This window comes from Cygnus olor, chromosome 9, assembly GCF_009769625.2.
Source record: "Cygnus olor isolate bCygOlo1 chromosome 9, bCygOlo1.pri.v2, whole genome shotgun sequence".
Classification (NCBI taxonomy): domain Eukaryota; kingdom Metazoa; phylum Chordata; class Aves; order Anseriformes; family Anatidae; genus Cygnus; species Cygnus olor.
The window spans coordinates 9,557,054-9,570,776 of NC_049177.1; the positions used below are offsets into that span (position 1 = coordinate 9,557,054).

General features: G+C 39.4%; 1 protein-coding gene across 9 annotated transcripts in view; it reads right to left on the minus strand.

Annotated features, from left to right (window-relative positions):
* Positions 1-13,723, minus strand: part of GIGYF2 (GRB10 interacting GYF protein 2) — a 78,699-nt gene that overhangs the window by 50,631 nt on the left and 14,345 nt on the right. For all 9 annotated transcript variants that reach the window (XM_040567673.1, XM_040567670.1, XM_040567667.1 and 6 more), the window contains exons 3-5: positions 12,690-12,819; positions 10,312-10,407; positions 4,599-4,707 (exon numbers count right to left, since the gene is read on the minus strand). In XM_040567673.1, coding sequence (XP_040423607.1) covers positions 4,599-4,707; positions 10,312-10,407; positions 12,690-12,819 — 335 coding nt within the window. The remainder of the gene's footprint in view (positions 1-4,598; positions 4,708-10,311; positions 10,408-12,689; positions 12,820-13,723) is intronic.

Sequence of the window (13,723 nt, forward strand, 5' to 3'; positions counted from 1 at the left end):
CGAGCCAAAACAGAATTAAGACAGACTCAGCCCATCTCTCTGAGGTAGTGGAAGTCGAAAGTTGCATGCGCTTTCCCTACAAAAGCAGATGTCCTTTTCTGTTCTCACAGTGAAGGACAGCAACATTTGTAGTGCTCCCCTTACGTCTGAATGCACGCCGATTACCAATACCAGACACACAACTAGCAGGCAGAAGGCTAGCAAACCAAGGCAAATGCCTTGTATAAGGGAAAGAAAAGCATCGGTTGTTTTAACAGCAGGACAACAGATACCAGCTTTGCAGGTACATGAAACAACAGCCTGCTTACCCCTCTCCACCCACCCCTCTATGATAAGGTTCAACAGTATTTCAGCTGTGCTCAACCAACCACCAAAACGGTTGGAATTAAAAGAAAACTTTGAAAAAAATCCAAACAAAACCAAATGATCTCAGCAACTCACTTTAAGTCTATGGAGCAGTGGTACTGACACCACACAGTACTGGGCAGTACCTACTGAAGCCACCTCTGTCCTGGCTGTGTTGCCACCCACTGCCGCTGCTCTCTTGCGGGGACACTGCCCAGGTGTGCAGCCAGGCACACGTGTACCTACAGCAGAAGCCAACTAGACCGCTGCATGAGAGCCACGCTGCACTGAAACAGATTCTGCCAGGCTACAGGAGGTAGGTAGCTGAAGAGAACTGTGTTGATAAAGTCAGTTGCTCAGCAAGTAGATTAAGTAGACGACCGACCAGAAAGCGCACACTAGGACATGTAATACTGATATCAGAACAAAAAATATGAAGCCAGCAGTGAGGATGAAACCACACATAAGCACACTGTTTGCCACTCTGTGCCTTTTTTGTTTGTGGCTAATAAATCTAGAACCACGTGCTTATTTTAAATACCATGCCACTTCCAAAAAGATGTCTGGAATACGGGGAGCAGACTTTTTGAATGTAGATGTTGAACAGAAAGTATTGAATAAACTCAATAAAAGTCAATAAATCCTTCCAATAAGAGAGCTGAATAAAGCAGTTGTATCATTTCGACTTCAGTAATTCCTTTAAAACCTCAGAATGAGGACCTCAATCCACTGGATATTGTGATCATAATAGGCAGAAATAGATAACAAAAAACAGACAGGTCTGAATTCAAGGAAAACATACAAGACAAAAGCAAAAGGGCAAGAAGCAGTACAGTCATTCTGTCATTATAAAAAAGCAATGCAACAAGCAAGTTCTTAAAATCATTGGACAACTGGAATTCAGCATCTACTACCAGAGTTATATTATTCAGGAAGAGCAGGATAGTTGTTGATCAATTGTAGCTGTTTAGGTATAAGTGAGAAGTTTCCCCTGTGGCACCATTTGCATGCTTTTGAAAAAAAAACAGTAAGGACAGATTATAAAGGGGAAAGGAGATGAGAGGGGACAGAACTCTAACGGAAGCAAAGCACCCTTCGTGATGGTCTTAACCAAAAAGAACAGCTGCAAAACAAGGTGGCTGTAAGCTTGCAGCCCATTCCTGGGACTACTTAAATCCCTCCTTATCTGAGGCTCTTATTCATGAATACTGACATTCCAGTCCCACCAGCACAAAGCATGGGCTTAACCGCACACCACGGGGGAGCTCCCAGGCAAACAAGTCAATTAGGAACAAGGTCATGTGCAAGTGCTTGGCTTTCTTTGGAGAATACAGGTTCAGAACCGAATCAAGAGCTTGGGACTTATGTCTCAACATCAGACACACTGTATTACCAATGGAAGTTCAAGACTGCAGATGGTTTCAACAGTAACACCAAGCTGTAATTCAGTGTACGGTCAAAAACATTAAACAAAAATCAAACTGCCTGCCACATGGTAGTCGTCTTCACATCAGCTAGACGCAACCACTGTCACGAAGACAGGGGATGACTACGGAGAAGGTATTTACTGAGTGGTATGTTGTAGCATTAAACGGCAGTAAGTGAAGTCACACTTAAGAGTTCTAACAAGAAATTCTGATAGAAGTTTTTTTTTTTTTCCCCTCTCACCCATCTTTGTCACAGACTCCCTCTCCCAAACACTGTAACAAGTCTGTGATTTGTGCCTCAGTGAGCAAACTTAACAATTCTAGTTGTACATGCTAGTTCCTCCCTCAAGTTACAGTTGTGCAAGTCACTTCAAGACAGTAACCTTGTTTTGGTAAAGCTGAAGCGGAAATTCCGTCAGCAACAGCTTTGTTGCATACGATGATGCTATGGTACATTAAAAGTACCAGACAACCTTTAGAATCCAGACAATTTTGTATGGCAATAAAGAAAAATGTTTTCCAACTCTTAAGTGAGGCAATTCATTCAGTGAACAAGCTCTGAAAAAAAAATCCAAGTCCTTTTCATTGTAGCTTGACAAAACAACTGCATTTAAAGCTTGCTATTTGCAAGCCACTTGTTACTTTTACAGGTTACCTATCATTAGGCCTTGGCTGAGTATTTCACAAGTAACTGTTACGAAGTCCTCAAATAGAATAACATTATGTGTGAAATTATTAAGAATGTAAAATTCTATCCCAACAGAAACCCTGATATGTTCACTGAGATGGAGAAACTTGGGAAGACTCATCATGCCTAAATCCCAAGGCTAACTGTCTATGGGAAGAGTGAACAAAGAGTTGCAATGAGGATCAAGGGAAGAGGGAAAGCTCCCTAATTTATTTCAAACTGTATCAAGAATGGAAAAAGAGTGAGGTAAGGTGGAGAAACATGTCCTCTACAGCTCAGCAGAAGGTAAGAATGACAGAGTAGCCTAACTAGCACAGCATGTAAATCGTAAAATGAAGAAAAAGATGAAGTGAGGATGAGAGCAGAAGTGAGAAAACTTCTGCATCTGAGTTCCTGAGACAACATTTAACATCTCTTAAATAAGTATGAAAGCATCCATATATATGCAGTAGAAGCTTTCAAACAGCTTTAACAATATTGCATAAATTTTAAGTTTTGTCCAAAAAAGTGTAATGAATCAAACCATCACCAAACAAAATTCCCTCCACACAAATACATTTAATAATGGAATTGCTGGATTAGGAGCCATATTCTGCCACGTTTAACCCTGTGACCTCATTGAAACTAGTAAGAGCAACTAAAAAATCCACTGCTCACTGTGTAATGATAACATTCATGGTTAATGGTAAAGAAATGAAAGAAAAAAAAGAAATTGGACAAAAGAAAAAAAGGGAGTTAGGCAACATAACGTTCTAAGAAACTTGAAACTAGAGAGCACACTAGTGGTCAGATGATCTCAAATCACCAAATTTTAAACAGTGTTCACTTCATTTGCAGAATTAAGCCTTAAAGCATTTAGAGAAAAATAGCTAAGTACATATTCCTAAGGAGAGCTAACCATGGACAGTAACAGTGCAATTTGCATATTTAAGGCACACAGCAAAAAAAGCAAGCTTTCAAATACAGAACAGAAATATAACAAAGCACAGATAAGAGTTTACTCCCACATCTACATATGCACACATATCCCCCCTCTTTTTTTTTTTTTTTTTAAAAAAAAAGCCCATAGCATTTGGACAAAGCTGGTGATAAATAAAGAAGGCAAAGTAATAGGGCATCAAGAGACAGCTTCACAGAAGCTTAGATATACATGCCTTGGCTGAGAAACAGCCATGAGAAGGGACACAACAATCTACAAGATGTAAACCAAGAAGGAAGCATGATTAAGCTGTGAGAACAGAAATGAGAGAACAAATCAAAGCAAAATTTCGGTCAAGCATTTAAATTACATAAGAAAGATGTCTGAAGATGTTACTGAGAATATCACCAGTTAGGGACCTTTAAAATTAAGTTAGAAAGGACCACAGAAGAAATCTTAATTAAGCACCTGTAAGGACAGAGGTTACATGACTGATCACAAGCTAGTAGCTTCTAGTATTCTAGATGTAACTCGTCACATTCACACATAAAAAACCAGAATAGCATTCACAGCAGTACACACATTGAAAGGGAACTGCCAAGATAAATTCTAGGTTTAACATTTTGTTTTGAATCTAGAGATACTGATTTACTGCTTGAAGACATTTTCTCAATTCACTTGCAAACATTTGAAGGCATCCAGGCTTAGACATTGACTATAGCCATGCACTAAGACAAATTTCTTCCGAACAAATTAAATTAGGTCTTTCCGTTACCTTCTCATTTATTCTTGGCATATTAATAGACAAAAGTGACCATTCAGAACACTGAACAGCACCTACTTCAATCTTAATGTTTTAACTAGATTTATAGATTCTTCTCTCCTTCCCCTGCAAATTGGTTTTATACCTTTATTAAAGTTATTTCTAACCATTCTGAACCAAACAATTTCCTATTCCTTCTCTAAACTTCCTTTCCTTTTGCTTTCCACACCCAATTTGATGAAGACACATAACAGGTACCACTCATTAAGGTGGTATGCAAAACCATCACTAAGTATATTGATTCTTTGAATCCCTTCCAATATGATGATGTTAAAGTCTTAAGGGAAAAAAAATGGGCATGAGAAACTAGCTATTATTAAGCTTCATCTAACATCTTTCAGAAGCTTTAACCTGCATCACCTACATACATTGCAGCACACTCCACTAACAGCTCACCTCGACCTCTAGAGGAACTTCGACCTCGAGGAGCCCCTACCACCGTTCCTCCTCCACGTCCCGTCAATCGCAGGACAGCGGCACTGTTTACAGACATCGAGAAATTTCTCTGCCAAGAAGAAGAAAGAGCCAAGGTGAGATTCTATTAAAAAAAAGAAAACTTACCATTACACAAATTTAGCTCAATACCAGCTCTGCTTTCCTTTCATTTATTACACGCTCTACAACTAATACTGACAAGGAAAAGGATTCCTTGGAGCCATTAGCAGCAGCAGCAGTCCATAAAAGAATCTTCACCACTATTAGTTCTTCCAAGTTACTTACCTGAAATTTCCATGCTCTAAAGGTAGCAAGTGAACATCTACTGCTTTACTGGATAATTAGGCTGATTAGAACATCAGTAGCTTTATACACTGCCATTCAGATGCAAAGAGTGACTGATACTTGCCAACATTAATACCAATTCTAAATTCCCCTCTAAAGCAAAATAGTAACATGCACAGAGCAACAGACTTGAATGAAATTGTATTTACTGCTTCTATTTTCCTTTTGTAGAAATAAGTCCTTTTTTTCCCCCCCTCTAAATGTATCACAAGAGTAACTTGTTTTGGGGAAAACTAAAAGTATTTAAGGCTTGTGAAACTTAAGTGATGCTTATTTTAGTAAAACAATGAACACAAGTGAAAATCAACTTTGTGTAAGTAATAGCTGAAGAAAAAGCCCTTTCAAAGAATGGATAATTTTAACCAAATCTGACCCCATTCTCTGAGCACAAGTAGTTGGAAAACAGCCAGAAAGCATGCTCAAGAAACATTTACAAGCAAACCTGAATTCACACACTTTCTAAACACAAGCTTTAAGTAATATACAAAGGATCCCAGTTTCCTGTGGCTCCTTCACAGAACTCAGAAGAGGCAAATTGCTTACATGAACTCATCTTAATTATTTTGACTTTGAAGATCTTCAAGGAATAATGAGACAAGCAATTAGATTCTCTTTAAAATCTAAATAGGTAACATCAAAGCCAACAAGAACTTGAAGGAATTTTAACCTATTTCAGAAACAGGTCTAACTGCTTGGTATGTTCTTTCTACAGAGTAGATCTTCCTTCAAGAGAGAGTTGGTAGCTAAGCAGATTTGAGAAAAAAATCCAACTATGCATACCAAAACAGCAGGGTCAGTCTCCAGTTAGGAAAAATCAAGTCAGATATACTGTCTCTTAAAATTTAAAGCAATCATTCCAACATTAACTCAAAATGAAGCACCTCAATTTGCCTCCACACAAAGCATCACCTTTCCTGCTGCAGATACTTCTGCTTTTTTTATGAAGTAACTGAATTTGGAAAAAAAAAAAATCTACTGTTGGTTTGTTGTTCCCATGTGTTTGTTTTTTAAAGCCCTGAACACTCGTGAACTATTTTGTACATTAGTACAGATTAAGTTATTAAAAGCAACACATGCCAGCTGTGGGCTTCGATGAGGAGATGCCATCCCTCAAAGCACATTGAGCAGCTAAACAAAATTCTTGACCTCAAAGTAACGAGAGCAATAGGGGAGACACCATTCAGGAAAGTCCTTTGCTTACAAGAGCCAGTAAGCTGAGTAGCTGATAATGAAGACAGGAAAACAGGATACCATCATTTCTCTTGATTTAAAAAACACACAGATCAGAAGACTGCTCAAACTGCCATTTGTACACATTGTCAGTTCTTCAAAAATGAAGAATTCAAATTTTCTTTTAACATCATTTAAAAATCATTACTTACAATCACGACTAAGCACTATTTTTATAAGTAACGATCTAATTTTCTCCTGCATTCATCTCTAATTATCTTATAATTTTTTTTTGACATGAAAAATCTGGATGCCAATACAAACACAGATCAACTTGGATGTTTAAGATGAGCAATTTTCTGTCTTTCACTCAGACCTAGTTGAGTTTTGACAGCTGATCCAGCTATAACTGTATTGTGGAAGTTTCTACTCATCTAAAGCATACACCACACCTACAGTTTACATCTGTTATTTTACTACAGATAAAACTGTAAGCTATTGATCAGATTCACTGTTTTGCATAAGAGATTCCTTAGTTTTTCCAATGCCTTATTTTTCCAATAAAGCGAGATTTTAAATTCGCTTTTTTTCTCTGCCTAAACTCTGAGCAAGTTCTCCCCAACCCTCTGCATGTGGCTTGCTGTGGTGAAAATGCAATATTCATAAAGTCCCTAACAATATTTGACATAGCAAGATCACAGTAAGTAACATAAAAAAGCAAAGCCAAAAAAGAAAACCCTTCTGCTGATGAGTATATTACACAGAGCGTCCATCCCTGACAATGCACACCTAAGGGCAAAGTTGCCCCCAAATATAGGCTCAATTAATTCTTTACTAGTAAATGGAGGATGTTCCAAGAAACAGACATCAGGAACATAACCCATTTACAGAAAAAAAAAAAAACCTCCATGATATTTAGCAAGCACTTGAAACTCCCTTACTCCACAAGCAAATTCTCAGATTAAGACAACTGAATTCCTTCCTAATACAAACAGGAACATGAAAAAAAAAAAGGACCATATGCCGCTTATCGCCAGTGATCAGTGACAGAAACCTCAGAAACCTCTGTAAAAGCAACCTGCAAAAACCTTCTTACCTTCAAAAGACAGGTTCCTTGGAAACAGACCTTAGGTAAACCTATCATCTCATACACTAAAAATATAAGGTGAATCAGCTGGATTCTGTTAGCTCACCATCCTCATCACCAGGTGTAGTAGGTTTATGTGGCAAGGTTTTGGTAGCAGGGGGCCATAGGGGTGGCTTCTGTGAGAAGAATCCCGAAGCTGCCCCATGTTAGATAAGGGCCCCACTGCTGGCCAGAGCCACACCAATAGGTAGTGTTGTTTGTGCCTCTGTGAGAGCAGATTTAAGACAGGAAAAAAAAATGCTGCCAAAACAGCAGCTGGGAGAGAGAGGAGTGAGAAACAGCCTTGCAGGCACCAAGGTCAGTGAAGAAGGAGGGGGAGAGGTGCTCCAGGTGCCAGAGCAGAAGTCCCCTGCGGCCTGTGGTGAGGACCATGGTGAAGCAGGCTGTCCCCCTGCAGCACATGGAGTACCACGGTGGAGCAGGGTTCCACACTGCTGCCCATGGCGGAGCCCCTGGTGGAGCAGGTGGACCTGCCCTGAAGGAGGCTGCGGCCTGTGGAGGACTCCGGCTGGAGCAGGCCCTGGGCTGGACCTGCAGCCAGTGGAGAGGGGTCCATGCAGGAGCAGGGGGTCTGGGGGGAGCTACTGCCCGTGGGGGACCCAGGCTAGAGTAGTTTGCTCCTGATGGATGGACCCCGTGGTACAGACCCATACTGGAGCAGTTCTGGACGAGCTGCTGCCTGTGGGAAGCCCACACAGGATCCATTTGGGAAAGACGGCATCCCGTGAGAGGGACCCCATGTGGAGCAGGGGCAGAGAGTGACCAAGAAGGAGCAGTGGAGACAATGTGCCATAGACTGACCACAAACCCCATTCCCCCATATCACTCGGGGGGAAGAGGTGGAAGAGGGCGGATGTGGGGGAAGGCATTTTTCGTTTGTTTCATTTCTCACTTCTCTAGTTTGTTACTAATAGGTAACAAATCTCACTATCTCCCTACTCTGAGTCTGTTTTGCCCATCACAATAATTATTGAACGATCTCCCTGTCCTTATCTCAACCCTTGAGCCCTTTGCATTGTATTTTCTCCCCCCTTTCCCTTTGAGGAGGGGGAGTGAGAAAGCAGCCGTGGTGGAACTCGGCTGCCCACTGAAGTAAAACCAACACACCGAGGAAGTTGCTTCCCACAGAACAGATAAAAAGGACCAGCGATTCTGTCCAAAGTATCTTGATAATTTAATGGGGGATACTTTGGTCACAAGTATCCAACTACATTTAAATTTCACAGGCAGTGTAGTGATAAGACAAGGAGTAATTAATAGCTTTAAACTAAAAGGGTAAATTTCAATAAAGCATTTCTTCTTAATAGCTAATTCTGAGGGTACTAAGGCCCTCAAACAGGTTGCCCAGAGAAGTTGTGGATGCCCCACTCCTGGAAGCACTTGAGGCCAGGCTGGATGGGGCCTGGGCAACCTGGGCTGGTGGGAGGTGTCCCTGTCCATGGCAGGGGGTTGGAACTAGGTGGTCTTTAAGGTCCCTTCCAACCCAAACCATTTATGACATGATTCTAAGATCTTATCCCTGAAGCTCAGAAGCACCTGTCACCTCCATCTGTACCAAGAGGCTACTCAGCACACTTTCAATACCACAGCCTTACACTTGATTATCCCTCTTGAATACTATCTTAACAATTACCAGAAGTCAACATCCCCTTTGACAATAAGAGGCTTGTAGTTCACTGTCTAAAGGAATCCACTATCCATCAGCAAAAAAAAAATGTCCAAAGTTATTTAACACGAAAGTTCAGTATTTTGGTGTGCTACTCTGTATGTGGATGACCATTTCCTGGGCTCACTGCCTGAATTCCTCCTGTTCCCATTGGAGAATAAGAGCTGGGCTAAGATTTCCCTTAAAAGCATCTCCTCAAACTCAGCTGCTTTTTAAGACTACAGTTATGACATGAAATGCCTATTGTGTATTCACAAGAACTTAAACATAGCTGCTGATTAAAAGCTGAACTATTAGCACCCTATGTCAGAGGATGATACACTAAACAGAAAAGAACTATAAACCAACTCTGAAGAAGGAATTCCAGAAGAGGTAAAGAGGATATGCCAGAACTCCAAGTCACAAAGATGATGAAAAATTCAGCAATACAGAGCAGCATTGGGCAACAGAATAAGGATGCTCTGAAATCTTAAGAAACTAATACCATCATTCCCCAACTCCCTGCTAAAAATCAAATTGCACAAGTCAGTAACAGCACCTAGATTTCTGCTATTAGAAAACCAAAACAACCACAAGCCACAGAATTTTGAAGTAAGAAAACTAAACTGTAAAGAAATGACAAACCAGAAAGCAACTGCACAACCAGAATTTCTGAAAGCCATAAAGAAGGAATCAATTCAGAGTCAAAAATCAGAGGCACTTAGACAGGGGAGGGTAGACAGTTTTCCTTGCTAGGAATTAGCTTGAAAGTAAGGGCTTTCAAACTACTTAGACCAGCCATCACTGAAACACAGTCTTGTCATGGACTACCTGTTCTCACTCTTACCTTGTTCACCAACTAATTATTATAACTATAGAAACCAAACAAGATGCTCACATATGTAGTTCACATTTCTTAAGAAGGTGCTTAATAGGCAAAAACTTTAACTCTTTCCCCTAAGACCAAAAACTAAGTTTCAGAATTTAGATCCTTCAGAGAAAGTGGCTCCAAAATTGTAGAGAAAGTTTCACTTACCAAAATGCTGTGTACTTTAAAAAAACATAATACTTCTCAGAAGATGATCCTAGATGTAATGAATTGTTCTGACATCAACAGAACACTTTATGAAAAATATTTGTTCACATTTAAGATAATCATTGAGTATGACTATAATTCAGATGGCTATGCCAACACAGACTGCTTTCAGAATCCCTTTCCCTGACTGAAGTCTACCAATCTCAAATCTGGGGTTAAAACTAATTTTATGGTTTTTCAACAGAGGCACACTCATCATTTTGCTTTTACACTAATGACCACCTACATATTAAAAAAACAAAAAACATTATCTCTCTGTAAGGATACAAACCTGTTCTTCTTCTGTAAAAGGTACAAGTGCCAGTGGTGGCAGGGGCTCCTCTTGTAAAATAGGCAGAAACTCCTTATCCAGAAGGTCTGAAGGTATCTATATGAAAAGCAAATAATAGACAGTTACTTCAAATACCCAGATACTTTCATTTCAGGGATGATGCCACATACAGTATAAAAATTCTTGCATATATCAATGTCAACTCTCTCTCCATCTACCCAGTACACCACTACTTTCAGTAACAACTGGAGTGGGTGCAACTCCACTAGAAAATTACTTCCCCATTAAAAAAATGCATAGACAAAATAACAAAGCACCCGCCCACCTACAAATGAAATATCTACAGCACCAAGATCATATACAACAGAATTTCAAATTGTACACCAATTCAATTTAAATCTGAACCAAGTGAAATTTCATCTGTTTAACAGAGAAAAGTGTTGCTTTTCTAAATGCAGTGCACATTTATATCCAGATTTTTATCTCAGTAGATTAACAGAGCTACCATATATAGCACAGAGGTTGTATTTGATTGGAAGACAGTATTTCTAATTTAACCAACAAGGAGAGTGAAAAAACAGTAAAATGAAACTATAGGTACAGATTTATTAAGCAACGAACACTGATCATTATTTAAATCAAAATAAATTTGAACCCTAATTCTTTTGGTGGCAGGTCCATGAACAGCTGTGAGCCTAAGCATGTGGACAAGAAGCTACAATCAGTGCAAAGTGAACTCTAGTTATGCCAACAGAGAACTCTGCTTCAAGAATACCTAGTTCACAATACTAGAGTAGTCCTTATGGACTTAGGACAATTTCAATTGAAGCAAAGCAACCCAGTGTTTTGGGATTTTTTTTTTTCCATTTGGGTACATGCTAGCAGAAGTCTGCTTTCAATCATATTTTCTTTTAATCAGAGATGCAACACCTCCTAATATTCAGCCAGCAACAAATGCTGATGACAGTGAAAAAAATTACAAGTAAAAAAAAGTACAAGTCACAGCTTAGGCTTAAAAACAGTGAATCTAGTAGCTGACTACAAACTTTATCAGGAATCCTTTCAGTCTCAATAACTAGAACCACTCAACGCCATAGAAACACATCAAAAGACATCCAAATTTTCTGTTAGAAAAGCATGCCATACTCTAATAACGCCCTTCTGGCGCACATGCATGTGGAAGAAATAATCTTTTGGACTATTGATAACCATTGGTGAGCTTCCAGTAAAAGAGTGTATTAATAAGTTGTTTTGAATCAGTTTTAACTGTAGAGGTCTGAGTATCATCTGATAACAACATATACTCTGCATGAAACAATAACATTTGACAAGCTGACTTATTCAAGCATAATATTAATGTTTAAATCACAACTTATCAAAGTAAAGCACGATAATTCTGTATGTAAAAGCACAGCTTTAAGCAGTAACACACTTACCAGCTTCTGAAAAATCTTTGACATTCAATGCCCTTGAATCTGTGTGTAAGCAGAGCAGGGCCCCCAGCACTGTATGAGAATGTCAGCACATTCATGGTAGGGGAAGAGCACGGAGGTGTGCATGCACATCTACGTGCAAAGCCAAAGACGCAAACTGAAACAACTTCTTGCCATCCCTCCCTGACTTGAGGATAAGGCTCTTGGAGAGATTCAGACTTCCAAGTCACTATGTGCCTGCTGCAACAATAAACCAATCTCTGTCACCATCTACATAACAAACCAATGTTTACAAATGTGGCATGTATGACTCATTTACCTGAAATGCCCTCTGAAATATGACTTCTGTATCATGGAGAACCTCATTTGTAATTACACCAGATGCAAGTTCTTGACTTTTTACGCTATTTTATATTACATGTGCTAGACTGTATTTGTGACTTGAGTCCCAGAGAAGAGAACGGCCTGAGGACAGCTGAGTGGGCTGGTTACCTGCTAAACCAAACTGCTTTAAGTCAGGGTAAGTGGGGACTCTTGCCACTTTTTTTAGGCAAGGTGCTAGTATGATTTATTGCCTGAATTTCATGGTGAATCAAATAACTATTTTAACTATATTAAATGAAAACCTACCAAGACAAGCCAATCTGAGTGGCTGCAAAGAGACTTTAACCCTCAGCCACCTGTGGCAGTACATCTGAATAAGACTTTTTTTTCCTCAGGGTATACAAGAATTTGCCACTCTGAAGTAGCAAAAAGAATTAAACATAATGAATGCACTAAGAGTTGGATCAAACAAGCACACACTCACAAAAAAATCAGACCTCTTCAGTTCTTTGCCAAGGGATACACAATTTCTGTGTCCATAATCACAAAATACAAATAACTATCCCTAATCACAAGTCTGTGCACATACACACATCAGGCCTTCTTCCTCCTCCTGCTCACCTTATTATCCTTTAGAAAAAGTGCCAACATTTCTTCTCTCCCATAGCGATAGTCTGCTAGTTTGTACTTTGGCAAAGCCGGAGACAGAGGAGGGGATGTCACACTCCCACCACTAGACAAAGCTCGCAGCCTAAAATAAAGCAGAAAAAGCAGTGAAAATTGAATTGAAAAGAATGCATCCTCGACTCCATTATACTCTCTGCACATTTAGAGATTTGACATAAAATAAATCCAATCCTGAAAGCAGAGCAAAAACATTTACTAGTGTAGCTTCAAAAAAACTTACTGCTTCAACAAGAAGAAATACATTCCCCCATTTTTCCTGCAGCCAAAAGAGAGAGAAAATATTCCCAAACACTTCTTCAAAAAATTCAATTCATCCCCTGGAGAACTCCTCTATGTTGACTGTGTAGTGAGCTAGCTACACCCTTGAACCCCTTAACTATTTACACTAGGTGCACAAAAATCAGTTTTATGATGCATCTTCCATAGATAAATATTGACAACAGCTTCTTTTTTGACTCCTAGTTCACAAGAATAATTCTTACCACACTAAGGACAGTGCAGGAAACAATCTATTTTAAGGAAAAAATTTAGATATTTAGTAAAATTTAACAAACAGTAAAAGACAGCAAACTTCACAGTGAGGTTCATTCCTCTGTCACTGCAGTCTCTAGAATTCACTACTACTCCAAATTCCTTTTGCAGGAATTAAAAATTAATAGCATTTCTCACTGTGTATCTCTCATAGTTGCGTGTTTCAGTATAAAAGCTGTAGTAAACATAGCCACACTTCCCTTCTGAGACATTTTAAGCAACAAGCTAACTTAGGACCAAATTCAGTATTTGTCTGTCATATGTCACACAGGCAAGCTACTCAACCACTTGCAGGTAGTATCTTACAGTTTTATGACATTAGTCCCACTCCATAGATTAGTTTCATTCTATACAATCATTTCCTCAGCTAGCCAACCACCTTCTATTTTCAAATCTGAAGAACGTTTTACAAAAGGATGCAAGTCAAGAAAAAAGAA